Consider the following 26,166-nt stretch of genomic DNA (forward strand, 5'->3'; position numbering starts at 1 on the left):
TTGACAACATTTGAAAGTTTTGAGTAGTTTGGTAAACTTATCAAGGCTACTGTTGTGGGTGAAAAGTACACGTAATGGTAAATAAATAATACATAATTTATGTGCACTTATACATAAATTATATACATAATGGTAAGAACATGAAGATATACGTAAATTATATATACATTATTGCAAAGTACACGAGATTTGATAGTAAAGCGAAGTATTTCTACTAATGAAATGAGTACTGTTTTGGTGTTAAAGTACGGGCAATGTTCTATAAATTACCCATAATTTACTATGAATTGTGGTAATTTACGATACAATACATGTACTGTAAATTCTGTTATGAGTAACCGTACGAAAGTCATAAATCCGTACGGATTGAAAACCAGATCTGAAGAAAAAAAATGAGAATATCATTAAGCTTAAACTACAAATCTAAATATATCTGCTATGATGATTGATTGCAATAATGTCAAACTCGAGTTGAAGGATTAAACATCAAGATAAAAAACATAAATAAAATTTTAAGAGAGAGAAAGAAAATAAACATCAAACATTCGATTGATGATTGATAATCTGATCTCACGAAATATCAGAAACAACAGAAGATTAAACATAGATCTAAAGAAATATGATATTATCACTGGATGCAAACATAACATACTAACTTTGAAGGAATCATTGAATAAGGAATAAACATAAAGATCTTACGCAGTTATGAAAATTTTAGAGAGAGAAAATAAACATCATACATTCGAAGTTAATGAATTAGTAAACAGATCTTATAGATATTAACAATGAATTAGTAAACAGATCATAAATCTGATACGTTTTATAATAAAGCGAAATAATTAGGGTTTTAGTTATAAGAAGAAATATTAGATATTAACAATGGTGTTTATAAAGATTTCGAAAGTATTAAACCTGATAAATGATGAATTTGGACAGCAATATTATGTAGAAGAAGAAGATTTTCTGAGTTTAATGGAGGTTTGTCAACTAAATCGGTTTTAGAGAGATCAAATAAAGAGTTTCCGTTACTGAAAATAATGAAGATATCCTTACTTTGAATAGAAACATGATTGGAGAGAAATATGGGAGATAATAATGAAGATATCCTTACTTTGAATAGAAACATGATTGGAGAGAAATATGATAGATAAATATGGAAAAAGATATGCATATATTTCGAAGATAAATCAGTTATAAAATATGGAAAGGTTAGATTAGGGATTATGAAATAATATTTATTCTAGAGATTTGTGTTTTCTCTCTAGATGAGACCAAATGGACTAGATATCCATTTATATTATTTTTTTGGTTTTAAAACCCTTTATAGGATTAGAGAGGATTAAATCTACTATTAGGACCCGTTTTTTGGACTATAAACCCAAAAATTCAATTTCATTTAATATCGTGTAAAACATAAATAAAAATGTGAAGCATATTAAATAAGCTATGTTACTCGCATAAATAACTTTTTTTTTTTAAATAACTAGAGTATATGAAATATAATATAAGTATACATCGTTTGGAAGGAATATGCTCATAACCAGTGGCGTATCCAGAATTTACTAATTACAACCACAAAAAGTGGTTGTGGGGGTTGAACCCGCAACCTCCTTAGTCCCTCCTAAAATTACCTTGAGCTCCAACCAACCTACCAAATTTCAAGTCACGTGGATATAGTGCACAGAATATAGTATTTTAGTGGGTTCTTCTCCTCTTCGTCGGACAAATCGGAGAGAAGAGACTTTTTTTAAGGTCGACAGATAAGGTTGTCAATCGACGGGTGATCTAGAGTGACTGGTGACGTGGGGGAGAGAAAACAATTTAGGTGAATTAATTAAAAATAAACCAAAATTACAAGAATACCTCGAGGATATTTTTAGAAAAAAAACACAAGATAATTTGGGTTTTCCTGACAAGCGAACTGTCAAACACTTACGAGAATCAAAACGACTAGTTGGTCAAAAATTGAGAACCAAAACAAAATTAACTCAAAAGAGTAATCGAGTAGAGGTAAATACCTTTCTAAAATACTGCGTATCTTATTAAGGCAATGTTGGGATCCTAGATTATGGGTGAGATCGGTATCTTGGGATGTCTAGGCCTTCTTGAGATGTCTAGGCCTTGGAAGGTGGAAAAAAACCTCCCAGCATGTCGAGTGGTGTCCAAGTGAGGTAAATATTGAGCATGATTACTTATGGAGGTAGCTCATACTTTGATTAACAATAGGGTCCTAGTCTAGTTGGATCGTGATCATATATAAAATCCTAGGTAAGCTAGCTTTGGAAGATATTAACGTTGTTGTGATTAGTAACTTTGGTTGTTATGTCCCATCTTTACTTTTGCTCAAACCTAGCTAGCTACTCCTCCTCTGTCTCATTCACAAAGCAATCAATCCATTAAAGAAGAAGCCATTGGATTTTAAGGGTTCACTCCAATTACCATGAGTCATATATACACTAGTAGTAGTTTAGATCTTACTGATAATTATGAGTACTCAATCTCACTTATGAGCTATAATAAGATCTAAGATGGGATAGAACCTAAGACAACTCAACAACGTTAATATCTTCAAACTTTTCCATCACTCAATCTCACTTTGTGGATCTCGAGGATGTCAGAATTTATGGATCTCGGGAGTAAGACTAATCGGGACAAAAAGCATTTTACTAAATGAGGAAATAATCCAACAAACTTTTTTCCCGCGTACCATAAACAGAACTTCCCTCTGTCTCATCTTCTTCTTCACTTGTTCCTTCTTACCCTCTCCTCTCTCATCACTTCTTTCTTCACCCTAATAACTACCAAAACCCTAGTTTCAGTTCTTGAATTTGAGTATCAGATCAGAGAAAGAGTGGAAATTAAGATCATGGGTAGAGGTAAAATTGAGATAAAAAGAATTGAAAATTCCACCAACAGACAAGTTACTTACTCCAAAAGAAGAGCTGGAATCTTCAAGAAAGCTCTTGAACTTACTGTTCTTTGTGATGCTCAAGTTTCTCTTATCATCTTCTCTACTACTGGAAAATTTGCTGAATATATTAGCCCTACAACTAGGTCACCTCTTTCTCTCGATCTCTCTTTACCTTTATTAATGAAAAATGATAGCAGAAGCTGCTACCAGAGTAGATCTACTCCAGACCTAAATAGAAATCAACTGTACGTCGCCAATGAAAAGAGAGATGACTCGAAAATGGAAACGGTTGATTTCGTGCAGGTCTGGAGTAAGTTCTGATTTGTAGCCTTTCCTAGCATTGCTCTTGGTTAATAAATAAGTTTTTATTTTTTTTTTAATCTATTAGTCAGAAGAAGTTATTCGATCGGTATCAACAAACATCAGAGATAGATCTATGGGAGTCTCATTATGAGGTCTATTTAATACATCTAATATCTCAATATTTTCCCCCTTTTAGGGTTTGATTTCTTCTATTGGTGATATTGTTTACTATGTATTTTATGGTGGATTTACAGCAATTGCAAGAAAATCTGAAAAAGCAAAAGGAGATTAATATGAAGCTTTGCAAAGAGATCAGGTAATTAAGGAAGATGAGAACTTTGGTTATCTTTTTCTTTTTTAGGTTTTGTGATGTTAAATTTTGGTAAAGGCTGATGAGAATAGATTGATAGGATGAGAACTGGAGAGGAAGATCTAAGTGAATTGAGCATCGAAGAACTATGCAATCTTGAGCAGAATTTGGAGAATTCTACTAAGATCGTTCGAGAACGTAAAGTAAGATATCTAAATTTATTTCTTCACTCTAAAACTAACCCAAGTCTTTCCCTTTGTCGAACGAGCCCACTTAAGAAGCCCCGACACTTGCTAAGTATGATCAAGCATCTACAGTATAGACTCTGAATGTTTTCTCAAGCAATGTGGGACTATTACGACCTCCCATTCTTGGAAAAGAGCAAGTATTTTGATACAGACCTAAATCCACCGGATCTTGGGAATTATATTCTTGATGAAGGCTCCACAAAAGCCTCAACACTTACTAAGTTTGAACGTCCACATATAGCTCAAATTGCGGATGCTGTCCCAAGCGATGTGATACTATCAAACACTCTTCAAAAATCGTCTAAACATGAAGAGTATCCTTATTTTAGGCTCCACGACTCCATTAAATAGAAGGGTATAAGCTTAATTAAGGAAGGCTAACATATGGGATTAGGGTAGTTTTCTAAGATGGATCTATACTTCATTTGATTATCATCAAATTAGGGTTGAGAAAGAAATTGATAAAATAGATGTATACCCAAAAGCCAATTTAGACTTTCATGTATATAAATATAACATTTCTTCACCCATCCCCAAAAAATCAGCCACTACCAATTGTTTTATGATCCCTTGAATTTTGATGCTTTGAATGTTACATTACTTTTCTAGGGTTTATAACTTCTTCCTACTTCAAACTTGTCATTTTGGCCGGATGAATTCTATCGATACAATAGATTTTATTTTTGTAGTCAATAATAAGTTTTAGATGTTCATCATCAAAAAAAAAAAAAAAATTAGAAGTACATAAATAATAAATAAAAATGAGGTGGATCAACTGTGTCCACAGGTAACTGAGTGTGAGAGCCGACCATGATAGGTCACAGAATAAAATCCTAATTTCAGTTTCATTTAAATCTAAGTAATAAGCTCAAACTAACAAAATCTTTTTTTCATCATCTTTGTACCAGTATCATGTTCTCAGCACTCAAAGTGACACTTACAAGAAAAAAGTAAGTTATCTCAACATCTTCTTCTTCTTCTTCTCTATATCTTTCATTTTTTTAAACTTCTACCCCTTTTTTTTGGCAGAATAGAAGCTTGGAAGAATCATACAAACAACTCATTCGAGCATTTGTAAGTCTATATCACCACTTCAATGTTCGATCTGTATTCATTCTAAAAATACTAAAAGAGAAAGTACTAACTAGTCTGAGTTCAGGGTGGAGGAGATGATGAGAATTCTCAGTTTGTATTAGCTGATAACGAAACGGATGTATATGGGTCGTCGATGAGACTTTCAAATGGTGGAAGTTCACACATTTCTTTCCATTTGCAAACTAGCCATCCCAATCTTCAAAATTCAGGTGAACATTACTCATACAATCTACACTTTGAATGACCAAAAAGTCGAAAACTCTTAAGGTATAAGATAAGTTAATTAAGTGACATGATGTATTAAAATAATTTGTAATGTCTAGCTTGTGATTAATTTTATATACAAGACTATGCTTTCATATTTTGTGTACTTGTGAAACCAAGGGTTGATGTTTTGTTGTTGTTAGCTTTATCTATGAATTAGGTATTGATTGTTATTTCTTCCCCAATGTTTGAATGAGACATTTGATTTTTACTCGTTAAACACGTGAAGTAGTCATTTATTACTAGTCACACATTTATCTCTCGATTCAGACTTCGAAGTCAAGGCATAGAATTAGTGTGACTTTGGAGCACTCAAAAATTACTTAGGCAAGATATTTTTCACCCTAAGTAGCTTGAGTCTTCTAATAATCAATATTTGTCACCCCAAATTGAGTGAGTCTTCTAAATATATATATATATATATATATATATATATATATATGCACAACCATGGACATATACACAAATTGGTGACAAAGTTACCAACCTACTGTCTTGAACTTATGCATGTGATCATAAGTACTTAGTGTTTGATGCTAGACATTGGCTATTCCGCTAATAGCACAAGAGTACCCTAAAATTCAACAAGGGAGGGTCTTGAACTTATGCATGTGATCATAATTCATAAGTAAGATTGAATTAATTGAATTGTCAATATTAGATTTTAATCTCTTTCTAGGACAAAAAATGTGTGATACTTATAGGTTGGTGAGGCGTTGATATCTGCCAATGAATAACTATGTGGCATAGTCATACAAAGCAATAATCGCTACACATGACTGTATCTTTGTCCATGACAACACCCATTGGGAAAGTGAATATTTTATGTTACAGGCCTTCCACGTTATCTTCATTCTCTCATATAGAGCAGAGCTCAAGGTGTCAAGCTTATTTTTGCAAACTTCCCTGCTTGGTCTCTGGTCAGAGCAGGCTCAGGGGCGGAGTTTACTCAGATCCACCTTTCTGCTTGCTTTCATGCTATGTTAGGGTTCAATGTGCCTGAGACACCCGTATCAACTTTCTTACAATCTCTATGGTTAGAGTATGGCACGGGTGATAGAACTCGGTCAGTCCACTTCTTTGTTAGCTCTATCAAATTAAGGCTTATTCTTCGTTGACTTTTTGACTTGATCGTTATTGACCCAACACAACATGAGTTATATCAAAGAAATGAATCAATAACCTATATAAAAGTTTGAGTATCAAGCACAAGGATCTTTTTGACGATCATAGTTACAAAACTTATCCAATTCATAATGTATCTTTATATTATATATTTACCATGTGTCTAGGAGGAAAGATCAATCAATATAATTAATAACACAAATATCCAACTAGTACTATGATTGTCTCGTCTGCGCAACACTAATTCATCAATTGATTCAATCAAAAACAATTTAAACCAACAGAGACATAATATTACACATTGTCTCGTCAACAATTGGTTGTCCAAGTGGTCCAATGTGTTGACATAAACCCCAAAATCCTGGAGGTCTCAGGTTCGGTTCTCATACGTCTTTGTGAATTGTAGGTCTTTACGTTTAGTTACGTGGAGATAAAAACAAGGGTTTTTCTCGTATCAGTTCAAGTAGCGGTTCATCTAGAAGGGTTGAATAGAGTTTTTGTGAAAGAAAAGAATATCATAATCAATACTACCATCATTTTCTAAAATTATGAAGATAATAATAACAATATGTCATGTTAAATTACTCTATAATATTAGGTGGTTGTTGACCTAAAATTTATTACTTAGGTATGTCTATGCCGTGTGAGGTTAGGTCACATGTTATACAACTCATCAAAAGATGAATCATACTTAACGTCCGTCTGTTATCTTTCTGTTAGTCAACTGTAACAATCAATAGCAGAAAACCTTAGTCCCATTATCTTTCAAGTCTATAAATATTGATCATTCTATCAGTATTCTTTCATCAATTCTCTTCACTCTCTCAACAAAATCTAAAGTATATATTAGCTAGCTCAGTCTTATTGAAGTATTCAAGAGTTTCTTTGTTATAATGCCTCAAGCTTTGAGATGGATGAATGGTAGTCCTTTAGGTGCACTTTCAACCGTTGTTGATATTGTCGATTATAGTTTACAGTTTGTAGATTACGTGACAAACGTCCATCCACGTAACAGATTACGTGCTAAATGGAATATCGTTAATTTTAGAGGATATGGACCTTACGAGATGGCGCAGTTAAATTATTTAGCTAAGGCGTATAATGATGGTACTATAGATACGTTACCCAATTTATCAAGACGTTATGTCGATGATTATTATGACTTGACATCGAGTTATAATATTTCAGATCCTCATCCAAATGGTATTTATATGGAACATCCAACACATAAACCATTTGAAGCTTTACCAGAAATACCGTATTATCATCGAGCCAATAACAATTATAATTAATTGTCAACATCTGTTTGGTCAGTTAGTTATATATTATTCCGAAGACACGGAGGTCACGTGTTTAAATGGTGGTGGAGGTTAGGATTCATCATTTATTGGCTCGTGTTAAAAGATGTAAATAAAATAAACATAAGAATGTGTTTTCATCTCCAATTGTCATAAGGACTTCTATATGGCCTTTTGAGGTCTAAGATATCTTTGATGATGATAGTTATCGGGTTTATTTTGTTCATGTATTTATTCGTGATGTATCTGTTCAGAATCCATTGTAAAGAGCTTGATCTCTATAAACTCAGAGTTTATGAATAAGAGAGTCCTCTATTTCTAGTTTCATAATTTCATGTTAGTTGGCAGAAAAACTCTTCTTTGTATGGGCGCCTAGAGGATTTCCGAGGGGTGTCTCTATCTTCATGGGCAAGATGAGCCCCACTAAGAGGTCCAGATGGTCCTGTTTAGGGGCTGTCACGTTGCTTGTTTCTCGGTCGTACGTGGACTTGCACACACGTCAGATTCTTTGGTTTGTGTTTCAACACGAGCTGCCTCGCAGGCAAACGTTGAGATTGTACAGTTGAATGAGCTATTGCCATTTCGCATCCAGATGTAGGACGACAACATTTATCCTGACGTATCGTTAGCATGGGCTTAGGTCACTTCACACTCTACCTTTCGAGTCGAGAAACAGACCGGTTCTCGTCTTTCTGCATCCGAGACTAGGGTGTACCGTGTACGTGCTCAGACTCTCTTTCTCAAGGCCCATTTATAAAACACAGTAGCTATTTCATGGGCCAGCCCTTGAAAACCCGTTAAAAGAAGAGTCGGTCTTTTATGGGCCCAAAATCAAAGGCTAGAAATCAACCACCCATGATGGCATTAATTAGCCAACTCCAAACGGTACAATTATCACTTCAATTGTCAGAGCCCCTCACAAGAGCGTCCAAAGTCTATAGGCGCAATTTGATATTGCTCATCACGCCCCTGTAAATAGATTGACTCCAATCAATTCCGTTTGACTTCCGATGTCTATAGGAGTCTGCTTCGAATTGACCAGTCCAAGAGCCAGATAGAAGTCTGATACTTGTCTTCATCAATTCGAGAAAGTTTCGTTCTTTGTGTTTGGATTTATAATACGATGAAATGTTTGGATTTTTGTTATAAGGTCTAATCTTGATAAGAGAGAATTTTGAAAGAGAGGGTAGGCGCGAAGAGCAATTTTCAAAAGTGCCTTTAGCCCATACTCAAGTCTAAACTACATATGTAAAACTCAACCATAGCAACTGTCATATCTTTTGCGTGAATAGTATGAAATTTGGTCATATCTTCTCCGTGAATAGTATGTGATTTGGCAAACAATAAATAATGTTACAGAACAAAATAAAGTAGTCACATTTTCGACAAAAGAAATTTATGTGACTGACTGTGATTTTGTGTTTCAGTAAATCTGAGTTAACGAAAACAAAAATTACATTAATCCACATAAAAGTTATGTCCAGAAGTTTGCTTAGTTTTTCTTGTTCTAAATTTTTCAAAAAACAAAACTTGAACTTTAAGCAAACTCAATGAAACCTCCTTTGTAAGAACACAACATTGTGTCAATCAAACTTGAGTGACAAAAACAAAAAAATATCGAAATTATTATAAGTCCTGCACTATCACACTGGTAATCAGCTTAGGTGGTTAAATTGAGATTAAGAAATCCAATTTAAGAAGAATCCAAAAATGTACCAACTTCCATCAATTATTTACAACAAAAATTACAGCTAGATACTTCACTAATTCATAAATTAACATTTTCACTGACACACATAATTCCGTTATCTCATTAACTAAAAGAAAAGGTAATCAATCCACTTTGTTTCAATTCTAAGCAAAAACAGACTTGTTTGTTCCCCATCATCTATAAATACTACTCCTTGTATTCCATAATCCTCTCTATCTTCTTTCTCTCTCTCTCTCTAACTTCTCCATCAATACTATGTCATTTTTCACTACTCACTTCTTCTTCCTCTGTTCTTTCTTATTTCTTCCTCAAACAATCAAATCATGTCATGTCGTCGATCGAATCGGGTTACTTGGGTTCAAACAAAAAATCACTCAAGACCCTTCAAATTTGTTACAAACATGGACACCACTAACAGATTGTTGTAAAGATTGGGAAGGTATAAAATGTGATTCATCAAATGGAAGAGTTATAAGTATATCAAGACCAGGGTTTTACTCTGATTCTGATTTCATATCAGATACATCAATGTCTGGTACTATTTCGATTTCTCTCTCTCAACTAACATTCCTTCAAATTATAGACTTGAGTAATCTCAAAAACTTGAAAGGAATTATACCCAAACAACTTGGGAAGTTATCACATTTGACCCATATTTTTCTTGATTCAAATCAACTCTCTGGTTCGATTCCTTCTTCGTTTCGTAATCTTGTTAAACTCCAAAAACTTTATATTAGTAATAATCTTCTCTCTGGTTTAATACCTTCCTCTGTTTTTCAATCTTTAACTTTACTTTTAGAACTTGGGTTATCAAATAATGAATTATATGGTGGAATTCCAACTTCAATTGGTAATTTAAGTTCATTAACTAAACTTGATCTTCATTCTAATTATCTCTCTGGTTCTATACCAATGACCATTAAAGGTCTTAAGAATCTTAAGTACTTAGATTTATCCGAAAATCATTTGACAGGAAGTATTCCAATATCTATAGGTGAACTATCTAATTTGATTGTTCTTTATTTAAATCAAAACCATCTAAGTGGAAGCATTCCTTCTTCTATTTCAAGTATGGGTTCTCTTCAATTTTGTCAATTATCGGAAAACAGACTCACCGGAGTTTTACCAGCATCGATCGGAGAACTTCCAAATATTCAGAGACTTATTATTGAGAACAATAGGTTATCAGGGAAACTACCTGCAACTATTGGTCATCTAACTAGTCTTGTTCATATCTTCTTCTCTAACAACAAATTTATAGGTAAAATACCTTCAAGTTTTGGTAATCTTCGAAACCTTCAAACTCTTGATCTATCGAAAAATCGTCTTTCGGGTTCAATTCCTAGACAGTTAGCTAAATTACATCAATTGCAGACACTAGATTTGTCATTTAATCCTCTTCATTTAGTTAGAATACCACATTGGCTTACTAAACTCAATCTTTTTCGACTTAACTTAGCAAGAACTGGTTTAGTTGGAAGGCTACCCAAATGGTTAGCTTCGACTTCTATATCGATTCTTGATTTATCGAGCAACGGGTTATCGGGGAAATTACCTCCTTGGGTAGGAAACATGACGAATCTTTCGTTCCTTAACTTATCGAATAATGGGTTTCATTCATCTATACCACAAGAGTTCAAGAACCTTTCATTACTAATGGACCTTGATCTTCACTCAAACAAGCTAACAGGCAACTTGGGTGTGATATTTTCGAAAAGAACGAAAGACCCATTAGGCCATTTTAACTCAATCGATCTTTCTCGTAATCTTTTTGTTGGTCCAATTGATGAAGACATTGGAGATGAAGCATCAATGACATCTATTCAGGTACTAGTTTTATCTTATAATACTTTGGGTGGGTCAATACCAAAATCAGTTGGAAAATTGAGTGAACTTAAGAAGTTGGAGCTTAGAGGGAATGGTTTATTCGGAACAATACCGATCGAACTAGGAGAAGCTAAGTCATTAACGTCGTTAGTTTTATCGGATAACAATCTGAATGGAAGCATACCGGAGAAAGTATTAAACTTGGAAGGACTAAAAGAATTCGATGTTGCTGTGAATCGGCTTACGGGTCAGATACCTCATCATAGATCTGAAATACCTGCTTCTGCATTCATGAATAATCCTGGTCTTTGTGGAGCTCCACTTAAGTCCTGTAAACATGTTTAAATTCTTTGCTATAAAAGTTGAGTAATTTGTTTTCTCTCATATGAATATCATAGTGGAATAGATAATGTCTCCATATAAATATATATATATATATATATATATATATATATATATAAGAAGGCTCAAATTCCTAAACCCTCTTCGAACGCTTTTTATATTATCTCCCATGATCTGTTGCAGTTAAGTACTATAATAATATCTGACATAGTCCAATATATTCTTCCTAATAACTCCAAGAAGAAAGGGTTTCATCTTGATAAACTAGGATGCAAATAACCCCATTTGGGATATATAACCGTTGAGTTATAGATTAATGGGAAGATAATGTAAGAAGATTAATTTCCAGTGTGAAAAAAAAACACATTTTTATTAAGAAGATTGAGGCTACAAAAGTAGACCTAAATAAGAAATAAGTGTCCATCGAGAGTTAAAATTTCCATCAAGAGAAAGAGAGTTGACTCGAAAATAAAGACTATTAATTTTGTTTCAAGTCTGGAGTAAGCTTTAACTTGTAACATCTTCTAGCATTACTCTTTTAGTAATTGGTCTTTTGTTGAGCTAGCTCGAGTTTTATATAGCTTGTGCTAGGTCCATACCATGTGAAGGAGCACTCAGAACCTGAACCATATCCACATTGTCAGTACTTTGGAATGTTCGGGCCTATTTGGAGCAGGGTTGAACTCAGCCATTAGAAAAAAGAACCTCAATCATCTCGTCTTGTTCATCTCTCTAAATCGTGTTCATCCATGCCTTACTATCAGCCTAACCAAAAGCCTGACTGTCTGACAGAATATCACGGTTGGTGTATAAACTATGCATCCAATACCTTCATCAAAAAAAAAAAACTATGCATCCAATATGTCTCAAAACAAAATGGTAACAATAGTAAATGAAGAAAACGCAAAGGCGAGTATAATCAAATGCTTGATGTTTGAAGCTTTCATTGTCATTCTTCTGTACATAACAATGTAACTAAAAAGGAAAACATACAAAACTTTTCCGGGTTATATATAAACACAATGCTAAATCTGCCATTCAAATTTCAGAAGTTCCTCTTAGCCTCTCCACCATTCTTCATCTCTCCTCTTCTTTTAATTACTTTTGTGTTGTCTTTTATTTTACAATCCTCCAAGTAGAGAGAGAAAGAGAACATGAAATACCGATATAAATTGAGCTACGTACAGGCCGATTTAATGAAAGAATTGAACCCAATAATACATGGGAAACTACAAACAAGTTGGTTTATGACCGATGAAATTGATGACCCACCTGCATAAAATAAAATAACTGTGTCAAAAGTTTGATTCTTCTCTTCTCTCCTTGAAAAGTTTGTTGTTAAAAGATAACTGTCTGGAACAAACCTTTATCAAAAGGACACATTATGCTTTTTCAAGAAGGAAAAGCAAAGATCCTGTCTGAAATACTTGTTCGACAAAGTGGGCACTCGGAACAAGCAAGTGAACAAGGCTTACACACTGCAGAAGAGTACACAATACACAGTAAAGTCATTATAACATAAAAAAAAAAAAAAAAAAACTGGTTGAAATGAATCATTTATCTGTATGGTTATATGTATGTGTTTTATTGTGCTACGAATGAAGTCACCAGGAAATGTAGAAAATTAATGCGCATGTTCTGGTTTTTCTGAAAGACGAGTCACCATCCCTCTAGAACGTGCAGTTTTCTCTACATATGTGGAAACAGTAGAAAATCATATCTAATTCTAGAGTTCGCTTTACGATTTCAGATGCACCTGATATTGAAGGTGTAGTTATTTAGATCTGCGCAATCAATGATCATAGTTTTGGGAGGAAAATAATGATCACTTACAGCAGAAATGCCGACATGGGAGAAGAAGTGTTGCAGTTGGTGCTTCGAAGCATACTTTACACACATGAGTACTATTTGTATCCTCATGCCCTATGACTTCGAGCTTCTTTTCCTTCATCTCTTGCATGCGAGCCTGAATGCAATGAAATCAATTAGGAAGAATTATTACCTCGCTCGATCAAGTATCAAAAAAATCAGGACTTGTGAGGAGACTCTTGAAAACCAAACCCGCAAGAATAAGAAATCTGCAAAAATCAGAAGATGAAGCTACATTCAATTTTACCTTCAACCGAACAACAAATGGTTCTAGCTCTGACCCATCATGAACCGGTTTTGTACTATCTGAGACTTGAATTTCTGTAGAAGTAGTCTCGGCATCTTGGATCTCATTTGTTTTAGGATCATCTTCGAGGTCTATTTCCTCGCGTGATCTTTCATCGGTACTCTTCTCTGCTACTTTTTCTGCCTCTTTCTTTAACTTTGCAACAAGCACCCACATGCTTGCTAACTCGTTTTCGAGCTCTGCTTCTCTTTGCTTACACTCATCAATATTCTTCTTATATTCTTCTTCCACCATTTCTTTTTCTGCCAAAGCTGCTTCAAGAGCTGCTTCTCTTTGTTTTCTAGCCTGTAACTCCATCTTAAAGTCGTTTGGATCAAGACTCCGATACTCAGCATCATCATATACTGCTCCGGGATGTTCATTACCCCTGCTAGAGAGTCGGCCTTTTCTTCCAAGCTTTGTGCTGTCATTCTTGCTTTCTGAATACTTTCGTGCTAAACCATTACCACCATGAATACCAGAGCTTCTAGAGTAAGCTGATTCTTCTGCAGCTAATAGTTCTTTTGCTTGTCTTGCATTCTGTATTGAAAGCTTGGTGACTTCACCCGCCAAATTTTTAAGTTCAACAGCAGCAGCTGACGCCAACTCCTTCGCATAAGAAGCTTCTTCAGCCAACTTCTGATTCTGTACACGTAATCCACTGTTCTCTTCTATAAGCTGAATGTGTTCTAGGCTTAGTTTCTCGTTCTGCATCTCCTGTTACATATAGCAAAATCAGTTGTAGAAGTCGATAAAGAATTAGAGGTTTTTTAATCTCACTGTGCATTCAGATGAAAGCAGATTGTGGAAACTGACACTGACCTGAGACTGAATTTTCTTTCTCAACTCATCAATATATTCTTCAGATACATGATCAGAAGCTAAAGGTGATTTATCACTCATGACGGATGCCAATTGCTGTTCCAGTAGGAATACTCTGTCTTGCAACTCCTTATTCTCGGAACACTGTAAATGAAAGAAAAAAGCTAGTTAAACAAAAAATGGAGCGATTTTCGAGTACAAGAGCTTTTTATGTTTTTTTTTTTTTTTTTGGAAGTCGACTACGATCAACGTATGTCGTTACATTTGGCATTGATACATCAAAGATGTGATACGCTCAATAACTGGCCACTCAAACTGAAACAGGACCGGGCCTATAGCCCAACAAGATAATGGCCTAAAGCCCAATACATTATTTACACCCTAATAATCCCAAATCAAATAACCAAAGATTCCACCTTCTCAGGGATTTGAACCTGAGACCTCCAGGGATTTCTGGAGTTTATGTCAACACCTTGGAACCACTTGGGCTGCCAACCGTTGACAGCTTTTTATGTTAATAGTGTGCTCAGTAGTACCGACCAATTGAAGGGCAATAGAGGTCTAATAACTAAATCCTACACAACTATTAGTATTTGAAGTATTCACTAATCACCAGTAGAAATAAAGACAATCATAAAGCGAAAAGAAAGTATCATGGTTGAATTACCTTATCCTGCAGCTGATCCTGGAGAATGTGGTTGTCTGCCGATCTTAGCTGCATTATAGCCCAAAGAGTTTGAAGTTAAGCTTATGACAGTAGTAAGTGCATTATACTGATCACTATTTTATATCACAGAAAGCAATCAGATTTGGAGTTAAAATCAGTCACCTCTAGCTCAAAATCCTTCTCACTGCACTGACTCGTCAACTTCATAATTGTCTGCATAGGTAAAGTTATTAAGTTAGTTGCAGAAATGCAGAGAACAATAATATATTCAAATTTAAGTAAACGAAATGAAGTAGAAGAGCAAGCCACCTGCTGCATGTCAGAAATTGAAGCACTACTAACTGAAGCCTCGCCGCACTCATTGATACGCTTCTCTAAGACCATCATATGCCTCTTCTTTTCTTGAATTTCAGATTCCAAGTTCTTAATCTGCATATTAGAAAATGTAAGGCTAACTGTAAAGCAGATGTATGAACCACATAATTCATGCGCATAGTGAGGTAATATTAATACAGTAACATAATAACATAAACATCACAAGCAGTAAACAATTATTGGTTAGAACATAAATCTATTCTAATCAATATTAATCTTGAAAATATACCCAATTAGACAAACTATCTAAGACATTTGAGCTATAAGCAAATAACCAACTAAAAACATCCTATATGTACCAAGAAACCAGTACCAGACCCTCAGTAAGAAGCTGTATCAAGGAAGCATGCCAAGGAAGATTTTATGGTAAAAGCCAGGACTATGGGTTTCTCAAACTGTATTAGCCGTGACATACATATATATGCAGATACGCCCCGAAGGGAAATTTCATTTAACTTACATGGTACTTTGCTCATATATTGGAAATTCGGAGTGTACTAATGATGGGCACCGTCAAATAGGCTATTAGTGGTTAACTTGATGGATAAGCAACCTCAGAATTTATATAGCCGACACAGGATAATATTGCCGGAATATCATTTACCAGCAATCAAAATACAGAAGCATCATTTATTAAAACAAGAAATTTAAAACCTGCTAGCAAAAGTACAACCACTTCTTTAGGCAAAGTGAAATGTTTAGACTTTAGATTGAAAGAGGAACTTGCACCTGTGTCTGCATTCCATCGGGGTCACTTGCAGAGTGCTCCATCAAGCGCTTCAGAGTACTTGAGCTAAAAGCAATCTCTCCAGCAAGCATTTTAGACTGTTCAACTAGTAAATCCATCTGGTCTGACATTGTCATTCCAGCCTAAAATACCACAAGAAAGACAAGAGTATTAGAATTGTTAAAAGTAGACTAAGATTTTATATATCTCAACCGCAATGGCTAAAGCACAATGAGTCAATGATTGATGATTTTCTGCATCAGGTAGTATCACGAGAAGCTACTTCGATTTGTGCATTGCCTTCACTGTTGGATTTGTCACTCCAGCAGAGCCCAGGCCATTACAATTTACCCTATAATGATTACATAAACTGGATATAAGAGGATAGTAAACATACTATTGACAGCATAGAACCACCGATAAGTTCCCCCACTTGATTTGATTCGCCTTCTGATGGAACTGACAGAGCAGAAGGTGAGGAATTCTGGTTCTCGCTCTCTACAAGCACCGGGGAACCCTCTTGCAAGACAAGTTTCTGAGAGCAAACAATCATAAGATCAATAATATACAATAATATATTATATATCTAATGATTTAAACAGGCACGTAGGAAATGGAACATGAGACAAACTTCAATAGGATGCATGAATGTTCAGGAATTGGTATCCAGCGGCAGGAATTGGTATCCAATGGCAATATATGAGAGAAGCAGACAATGGAGACATTGACAAACATTTAAGAATAAGAGTTTCTTCGGCAAAACTGAACAATTTAGAACTACCGTAATATAAGTCACAGGAAGTCTTTTGGTGCAAATCATCTTAAGTTTTTAACTGTTTTCTAGATAAATGCCGTTATGATTTTTTCGCTGGTGTAACTTTATATACTACTACCCTGAGGCCTGAAGAACTACAAAAAAGTTACTTCAAACTAACAGGTTAGCAAAATTATATGCCTCTTGGAAGCTCAAAACTGCAAAATTGGTAAAACATAGAGAACAAAGACTCTTTCCCAGAGAAATTTCTAGATAGATTTTTTCAGTGTAAACTTACATCATCTTCACAGAGAGAAAGAGGCTGTTGATGACTCGGGGGGTCACTCAAGCATCCAGGAATGGAATTCTTCGTGGAAACAAGTATAAGCTTGGTTAGCCTTTGAATCCTGCTCATGAGAGCTGCTTTTGCTTCCTCTTCTTCCTCTAATCTCGATTGCATTTTCACTTGACCCAGTTCTAACTATTAAAAGAAAAGCAGAGAAAAAAGTGTTCAATGCCATAAACTAAAAAAAATTATTTGCTTCAAAGACTGACACCTTGCTTTATAAAACAAATGAAACCAAATAATTATTGGTACATATAAAAAACAAAGAGAAGTTATATATATATATATATCCATATGCAGAGAGAAGTTGAAAATATAGTATAAAAAAAACCTGTTGCTTCAAGCTCATGATCTCCTCATGACTGACACCTACAACCACTCCCTTCTTTATCTGGTCAAGTTCTTGTTTGAGGCTCATGATTTCCCTTTGATACTTTTTAATCAAGGACTTCTCATCAATAATCTGAAAAATCAAAATTCCAGCAACTGTTAACTTAATCCCCTACCTACATGACTTGTGAACACTTTTTGTCGAGAACCATAATACAAACTAAATAATAAATGATATTTACCGTGTTACGGGAAGCCAAAATTTCTACTCGTTTTGCCCTGCTTGCGAACTTTAATGTGTTGTGAGTTTCCTCCATATTACTTGATGCAGGAGTGACTGTGCATATGAGCTGTAAAAGATCCTTAACTTAGTATTGTTCGTTGCAGTTGAAGATATGAAGCTATATATAACATAACTAAATTATCTTTGCAATCTGCGAAGATCAATTTTGCAGTATGAACAACCAAAATATGTACTTCCATGTACGCGAGTACAAAATTCACGTTTGAAACATTTCTGAACTTACCGAAACATGCCCATGGCCACTCAATGAAGATTGCAGAAGACGAGTGAGCTTAGAATCACGATACGGGACATGATAAGCTTTCCCCTCGCTCAGCTTGCCAATTACCTTCACATTTCAAACTGATATCAATACATGCTCTTGATCTTTGATAACAAATGAATATTAATTCACAATTTAACAATTTGGTGCAAAGCCAATCTATGACCTCGTAACTCATGAATTCCTTAATGAAGTTTCTAACAGTACAACCGTGAATTGTGACTATGCTAGAGATAAAAAGGAAAAACAAGAAAAACAAAAAGAACCTCAATAGCTAGAAATGCCCACAAAACAAAAAAGAACCTGTGGAGTCTAGTTATAAATCTTTGAGAATGACAGGCGCAGATGAAATCACAATCCAAGATCTATGTCACAAACTTCAAATTATTGAAATCGAGACATGTGCATAAATATTATGCAGCACTTTCAACTTAAAGCCAAATATTACGTATCAAAAGGGTATAAGGTGCATTTGTTTCCACGAATACAGCTGGAGGTAATTTAGCAAAAGTAGGGTATGACTGTATAAGCAAAATTTCATCTTAGTATACAAGAGTTGTAACTCACAGTTCCAAGGGTTAACAGACTTTTGTTTATATAAGCTCCTTCTTTTCTCCTGAGCCCGGTTGTTTCAGTTTTTGAACTCTCGGACCCTGCTAAATCAATCAAATTCTACAACAACAAAATGAAACAAATTAGTGAAGGGGACGACAAGTGGGAGGACAATTCAGGGTTCTAACTAGTGAAAGATGTTAACATACAAGTTGAGAGAATATCACTCCATCATATTCGTCGCCTCGGGCACTACTTTCAATCATCTGCAGTAATATACAAGGGAATAGGATTAAAGAAAGGAATCGATATACACAAAAATAAAAGTAAATTTACAGAAAATAGAAGCAGAAAAGAAACCGCTTGATGAAAGCAAAAAAAAAAAACATAAGAGTGAATAACTAAACAACAAAATTTTGTGCTCAAATTCATAAGAAGACGCATGTGAATTATGATTTCTGAAATCGGTAAAAACATAAATCTGTTTGACAAATATGAAGGAGAGACTGGGGCATACTAAACAAGATACTGTGAACGGGTCAAATTTGTAACTAACTTACCATAGTGAAAATGGTATGACTTCGGCTACTAAATAGATTGAAGTTATTTGAGCCCACGTGACGATGCTCTGCAATCATCACATAAGAGGTTAGAAACCAAATACCAAAATGAAATCTTAACCAAAAGATTATATAAAAACTAAGGACGACAGTAGAAATATTCATAAACTACCTTCTCCAGCTGCAATAAACGAAAGTGCATGCCCAGGAGATAAAACAACTTCCTCCTTTATGCCCTCAACATAAGTACCCTGCAACTTGGACAATTAGTATCGAAGGAGAAATGAAAAGCAAACAGAAGAGGTACAATTGACTTCCGAAAGAAAGAAAGGTGTCGAACTACCACAGGGCCCACTATCATAGCCGAGTGGCCACTGGAGCAATGTGGGCAGTAGCACTTTTTTGATTGTCAATGGCAGATCAACAACTTACTATGGTTTAAAAGTCCATCTGTTGTTAAGATTTAAAGTAGAGTCTATACTTAACTAAATACCTAATCCGTTTCAGGTTTGAAGATAAGTTGCTTAACAAGTCTTTTAGCCCAAGACTCTGGTAGGTCGGCCAGGCTTACGGCCACTCGAGTGCTATAGATTGCACTCACAGTTATTTTCTTGATTAATGAAAAGCCTAGCTGCCGAATATTTTCTATTTCATGCTAATTTAATAGCTATCTTCGTATATTCTAGTCATAGTGATTCTGCATGTGCTACTTTAAGGTATCCATACATTGGTATGTATAGAACTAATGGTAGCAAGAGAGTAAAGGAGATAAAGATTCAAACCTGTGAATCTTCTCTCACGCGCAAGTTTTGTCCTGTCGGGTCAAGCAAGTCATTTATCACCTGGAAAAAGGAAGGTAGAATAAAATTTCACAACCGATCATTTTTATTGAAGGAGCACTGGAATGACGAATTTCAATGAAATGCAAATGCTCAAAATATCAAGCGTCTGAATAGAAGGAACAGATGGGATCTTATCCAGTTGTGTAAATTCACATAAAACCATTCAGTTTGTAGAACTACTAACCTCATTATAAATTTCAAGATAAGACACGCGGAGTAGGAACTCTCTTCCTGGAGTCTGCAAGGAGATCGGTGTAATTATGTCAGCAATGGATATACACTGACTCCAGAAACCCGCATTAATTAAAGTGTGATATTAAGATATTTCCTTAAAAGCAGAAAGACATACATCTTGGATGATTCTAAAAACGTCCTTGATAGCCAGTGGTATAATACCAGGAGAATTCTGGTCTCCCTGCAAAAGTTTTAAACGAAAAGGTATCAAACCCATTATAGACTTGCAAGTTGCAAAACAAGAAAAAACATCTACAGTTGAAATTTTAGATATGCATGATTTTGAATTATTATATCGTTACTTAGAGAATAACATAACATAGGTACATTTATCATCAGATTCATCACATATGCTTCAGTTATAGGTACATAATTATGTCGAAACAATATTTAACTTTAACTATATTATTACAACAACTAGGAATTGAAGACATTATGCGATTATCTATTACACAGAAATGGGCATCAAATTCGAACTTAAATCGACTTTGGGCATCTCCAATGCTAGGATAGGCCCTGCTTCTATCTTTGGTCTTTACACGGACTTGTTTGTGTGAGACTGAATAGTAGCTAGGTTCTGTAGAGACTTATCCGTCTAAACTAGATCGCACATTGTCATTTTCCTAAAGAAAAATTGCTATACCAGTTGCTTGGAGCAAGTAGATGGCTCGTTATCTCAGAAATATTATATGAAGTAGGATAATTAGTTTTGATTGTCACTCATCGTACAATAGATATTTCAAGACTAGAAACCAACTCAATGGGCTATTAATTTAAGATTCATTAAAACTTGTACCAACAGATATGTTCAGGATTCAACATTCAGCAAGAGGATAATTGCAGAGACAAAATCAAAAGTTGTAGATTTAGGGAATTACATGCATCGTATGCGTCTTCCCACTACTCGTAACACCATATGCAAAAACAGTCCCTGCAAGAACGAGCGTGAATAATTCCACTTGGTTAGATTGAGTACTAATAGCAACAATCGGGCTTCACAGTACAACTAAAATAGACATTTCGAATTGGGAAGTATAATAAGTCTGAAATAGACACTTTAGGCAGGATATAGTACCATTTACACCCTCCATTGACGACTTAATAACGGGTCGAGCAGCAACATCATACACATCTTGTGAAACTGTCGACGGTCCAAATACTTTATCTGTAACACAAAAATTCATGAACTTTGTGTAAAAGGAATTAAGCAAACACTCTATCGAACCCAAATAGGAAAGACACTCAAATTAACTATCTCACTTCACAGTTCAAAGTATCAAGTTGCATTAATATCGGTGTGTTTAAGTGAAAATTAACATAATAATTAGGTACATTTCTGGATATCGCATCATAAATTCAGAAGCAATACCAAATGCATAAGCAATTGCTGGATTATGTTCATTCCGAACAATTTTATCACCATCTGGATACCAAGCAATTTCATCTCCACGTTGAAATTCCCTCTCACTACAAACAAAAAAAAACCCAAATTTATCAGTTCATTAACAAAATGAACTTACTGAAACCCTAAATCCCCAAATATTAACTCATAAAAGTAACAGATCTAACAAAAAATCATCCAGATCTATATATCTTTACCTCAAAGGTCTAAATCTAACAGTAACAGATATACTATCACCAGATGCAGAAGTATCAATAGTCTCAGGACCAATGAGTTCATCACCACCGATTGGAATATTACTTCCATACTCAACTAATCCATTGTACATTGGATCATTTTGTCCATGAATCGGAGTCATAGATCCACTATTGCCGATTCCATTACCGGATCCGTAAAGTGATGAAGAAGATGATGAAGAACAAGACCTAGGAAGAATAGTGTTTTTCCCGTTCATTATGATTGATGAAGATGAAGATGTTGAGTATGAAGAAGTTGATGATTTTTTGTTATTACTGAGAGGTGAGTTACTTCTTTTTTTTCTTCCCGATGAAGAACCGGCCATTGATCGATTAATCCACCATTAAAACCGATTAAAGTCTCTTCTTTCTTCCGTACAGAAGAAGAAGAAGAAGAAACCTAGAGAGAGAGAGAATGTGGGTAGTAGTAGTACTAGTTGTTTCACATGCTCCAAAGAGAAAGGAGAGAGAGGAAGATAAACAAGGAAGTAGAGGTGGGGTTCAAAAGCAAGCAACAAATCTCAGAGAGAAATGAATAAGCTTAATAAATTAGGTTTAAGAAGAAGAAGGTATTATTGGTGGTAGTTCCTTCATTTTCAAGACAAGCCAGAATTACAGAACAAGAGAGAGAAACCTAGAGAGAGAGAGAGACTCTGACTGAGAGAGAAAGGTGAAGATTTTTAAATGAAATTTCATTTTTTTTTTTGGTTTGGACAAATTATTTTTTGCGGACACCTAATTTGTGACCAGCTTCCTTTTTAACCCTCTGATTCATATTAATTCAAAACCGGTGGACTTTCTTCTAAATCAGAAACCGACAGTCTGATTTAACTGTTTGTTTTTTCATTTCTTTTAGTACTCTTCCTCTAAAATGTCTTGTTTCTTATAATACTCTTCCTCTAAAAATTAATCTTCACTTATCTCCGACAACCACTTCCACTTGTCAAGCGTTAGAGAAGAGACAAAAAAAAAAACAAATGAAGATCAATTTTTACATGAAAACCATCTAGGAAATGAAAACTCAATGATAAAAGTTGACTAACGGTTTAAATTAATTAATTAAAAATAAGGGGCTAAAAGGAAAGTTTGTCATAAACTAAGGAGTCGAACAGAATATAACCCTTACTAGTTCTTATTTGGGAAAGATAAAAAGTAATTTACCTCGTGATGAAGGGGTTTGGAAAAGATCAAAGTAAAATAGTTTTCTTATTGTCAGTTTTAATTTTTCAAGTGAATTTAATATATATTTATTAATAATAATAGTTTAAATGATATACTGACGTGTCAAAATGAGCTGACGTGGGCGGCGTGGTTAGTTTTTTAAATTTGTGTGGTTTTGGGGTGAAAGATTCTTTTACCGCGCTTTTTTTCAATCTCAACTTTTTAAAAAATTAACCCGGAAGTGGGGACGTGATAGATATGGAAATTTCGGCTTTCATAACTTCGGTTCCTAAATATGGGATCCAACGGATGTGGCTTAATTAATCGGATTGATTTGTAAATATTAAGAGAAGTGAATAGTAGAGAGAAATAATTAAAGCAAATGATGGATTTTTCTATGTTTTTGGTTGTAGAATTTTGAGATTTCTATTTCACAAACAGAAAAGAATTAAGGACATATCATAATTTAATGTCCTGAAAGCACATTTTAAAAAGATCTTCTGAAACTATATAAAGATGAATATTATGGGGTCATGTAATACGATTTCACATTCATTTGAGTAGTTGTTGGGAAATGTTAGGGTAATTCATTAGATTACTTAGAGGATGGTCAGTCAACTCATATTCATATAGTTGAGGTGGCCTTTGAAATTTGGACCAAAATTTGCTTTTTGTATAGGCCACCCCAATTATATGACAGACTGGTGATCCTCTAAGTAATCCAATGAGTAACCCTAGCCTTTTTCGTGGTATGTTAGGTCCTCTCATTGATAGGACCTTCTAGATCAATGTGTCCCTCAGTCGAACAAGGTAGCAAATTTAATCGGTTCTATCTATTCAATTATACATTTTTATATTATAAACACAAAACAACACCTAATGAAGTAATTTTTCATTTGTTGTAAGTCAATAAACTTTGTTGCTTTAAAGTTCAATAGTGAACAATGAGGTGTTTTTGTAAATGGGTTATGCAAACTCTAGTAGATACCTTTAGAAGTTAATTATTCAAGCATCAACTTACTTCACAAATCTCTCAACAAAAAAAAAACTTACTTAAGGAAGAAACTTCTTAGCTTCTACTGCCATGATAATAATTGTTTAAGTTATAAAAGAACCTCTGTCAAACTTCAAACTCATACATGAGTATGTGACAGAAACGGAAAATATGGAAAGAGAAGCAAATGGACAAAGCCCAAAAAGAGAAATTAGTTGGGACTCCTTGGACAGATTCATCTTCGAGTAGAGACGGAATCTGTTGGGTTTGCACACGTTAACTTATAAATAATTTCGATATAGTTTCATGCAAGTGGCAGGAAACTGGGTCGTAGTACGAAATCGTAAGTATAAAAATAATATTCCACCAATAAAGAGACAAAGGAATAAATAAAATAAAGTAGAATAGTAATAATGTTGGAAAAGGGAGAAAGAAGTATATTACATAATATAGTGGCATTCACGTTATGTGTGGATGGGATGAGAATTAGGGCAAGGGGGAAAGAGGGGTGCTGATGAATAAGATCTAGGTTTAGGTCTAGCCCCCAAGAAGAACGTGAGGAGCTGTCCCATTCTAGACTTTAGTACTTACACATGCTTCACATGCACTTTGCTTCCTATTCTTCCTACCCTCTCTCTCTGTCTACATCCTTTGTCTTCTTTCTCACTCTCTACTCACTCACTAGTTCTACTTGTGATGGGAAAACCTCAAAATGTTGCATTCTCATATACAAAAGATGACAATTTTGACAAGACTGAAAAAATGAACTGTCAGAACATCAAGCTCAAATCTCATAAAAGAACCATCATTTGAACATTTATGAGCACTTAAATATATATATACGAGGGTGTAACCCGTGCCCGTGGGGCACGGACAGTTCTTTCAAATGCATAAAACAACTAAACACAGTCTTCGGTGCCTTGCACTGCCCTGGAGTCCCAAGAGTCGGGAAACCCCACGCTGAAATGTATGTATAGCTTTCCTCTCATGAATGGCCTCTGATACATCGACAATCCTCATCATACACCGCCTTGAATGAATCTGCAGATTCATATTGATATTAATTTTAACAATACCACCATAATATATCATGATCGCAGTTAATTTCACGGTCTTTTTATCAACGAAAAACTCCATCTTACCACGCTTCACAACTTTCCCAAGTTGGCCTTGATGGGTACATGCCTACTGCCCAAATAAGACAACACAAACTGAAACCCACGAAAGGCTTCGGTCCGAGTCAATGTGTGCTCGACAAATAGGTATCACCTTGTCTTTTGAACTTGGGGTGATCCTTGTGTGACAGCACAAATACTATTATCTCAAATATTGTGTCAAGCTGCAAACAAACAAAAAAAAGTCCAAACTATTGCTATAACCGACATTCATAGAAGATAATAGTGTTTGTTTCTTATTCTAGATTCATATCTGAAATTCAAGTGTAAATCTAAATTGACTCGAAGAATCTGAATTAAGAGCCCCTTCTGTACGGTAACCTGACTCAAAGTCTCAAACTCTAACAACAACGGACGAAGATCACCTATAGCTATACTAAAACATGGTGTTTACGTATCGGTGAAAGTGTTTGAGTCTGTAGACATAACTAATCAAAAAAGTTTAAAATTAATTGCAGTTCATGAAAAAAAGGGAGTTTACAAAGTTTGGAGTATCAGTTCGGCGTTGTTGTCACATACACCTTCTTCAAACCCTGTAAAAAAAAAAGGAAAACAAAATAAATACCTTGAATTAATTTTAAACTTTTTTGATTAGTTATGTCTACAGACTCAAACACTTTCACCGATACGTAAACACCATGTTTTAGTATAGCTATAGGTGATCTTCGTCCGTTGTTGTTAGAGTTTGAGACTTTGAGTCAGGTTACCGTACAGAAGGGGCTCTTAATTCAGATTCTTCGAGTCAATTTAGATTTACACTTGAATTTCAGATATGAATCTAGAATAAGAAACAAACACTATTATCTTCTATGAATGTCGGTTATAGCAATAGTT

General features: G+C 34.9%; 3 protein-coding genes across 3 annotated transcripts; 2 read left to right on the forward strand and 1 right to left on the reverse strand.

Moving 5' to 3' along the window:
- Window positions 1-2,710: 2,710 nt before the first annotated feature.
- LOC147541244 (agamous-like MADS-box protein TM6) lies at window positions 2,711-5,304 on the forward strand. Its single transcript, XM_086634070.1, has 7 exons — window positions 2,711-3,054; window positions 3,300-3,366; window positions 3,469-3,530; window positions 3,625-3,727; window positions 4,681-4,722; window positions 4,802-4,846; window positions 4,932-5,304. Exons 1-7 carry the CDS (start codon window positions 2,867-2,869, stop codon window positions 5,109-5,111), a joined length of 687 nt encoding a protein of 228 aa, XP_086490196.1. The 5' UTR covers window positions 2,711-2,866; the 3' UTR covers window positions 5,112-5,304.
- Window positions 5,305-9,479: 4,175 nt separating this feature from the next.
- LOC147541245 (uncharacterized) lies at window positions 9,480-11,476 on the forward strand. Its single transcript, XM_086634074.1, has one exon. It carries the CDS (start codon window positions 9,521-9,523, stop codon window positions 11,435-11,437), a length of 1,917 nt encoding a protein of 638 aa, XP_086490200.1. The 5' UTR covers window positions 9,480-9,520; the 3' UTR covers window positions 11,438-11,476.
- Window positions 11,477-12,350: 874 nt separating this feature from the next.
- On the reverse strand, window positions 12,351-22,861 carry LOC147541246 (kinesin-like protein KIN-7D, mitochondrial). The gene is made up of 25 exons (XM_086634072.1): window positions 21,964-22,861; window positions 21,734-21,831; window positions 21,440-21,529; window positions 21,243-21,295; window positions 20,480-20,545; window positions 20,315-20,368; window positions 20,071-20,130; window positions 19,461-19,539; window positions 19,289-19,356; window positions 18,938-18,994; window positions 18,744-18,848; window positions 18,138-18,242; window positions 17,853-17,960; window positions 17,612-17,743; window positions 17,233-17,415; window positions 16,578-16,715; window positions 16,183-16,323; window positions 15,388-15,507; window positions 15,241-15,291; window positions 15,079-15,126; window positions 14,412-14,555; window positions 13,551-14,306; window positions 13,268-13,400; window positions 12,799-12,912; window positions 12,351-12,706 (listed from the first exon to the last, which is right to left on the reverse strand). The coding sequence occupies exons 1-24, from the start codon at window positions 22,326-22,328 to the stop codon at window positions 12,827-12,829; spliced, it is 3,240 nt and encodes a 1,079-aa protein (XP_086490198.1). The 5' UTR covers window positions 22,329-22,861; the 3' UTR covers window positions 12,351-12,706; window positions 12,799-12,826.
- Between the last annotated feature and the right edge of the window lie 3,305 nt (window positions 22,862-26,166).

This window comes from Eschscholzia californica, unplaced genomic scaffold (assembly GCF_041429995.1).
Source record: "Eschscholzia californica isolate CP2 unplaced genomic scaffold, dmEscCali1.0.p SCAF_4, whole genome shotgun sequence".
Classification (NCBI taxonomy): domain Eukaryota; kingdom Viridiplantae; phylum Streptophyta; class Magnoliopsida; order Ranunculales; family Papaveraceae; genus Eschscholzia; species Eschscholzia californica.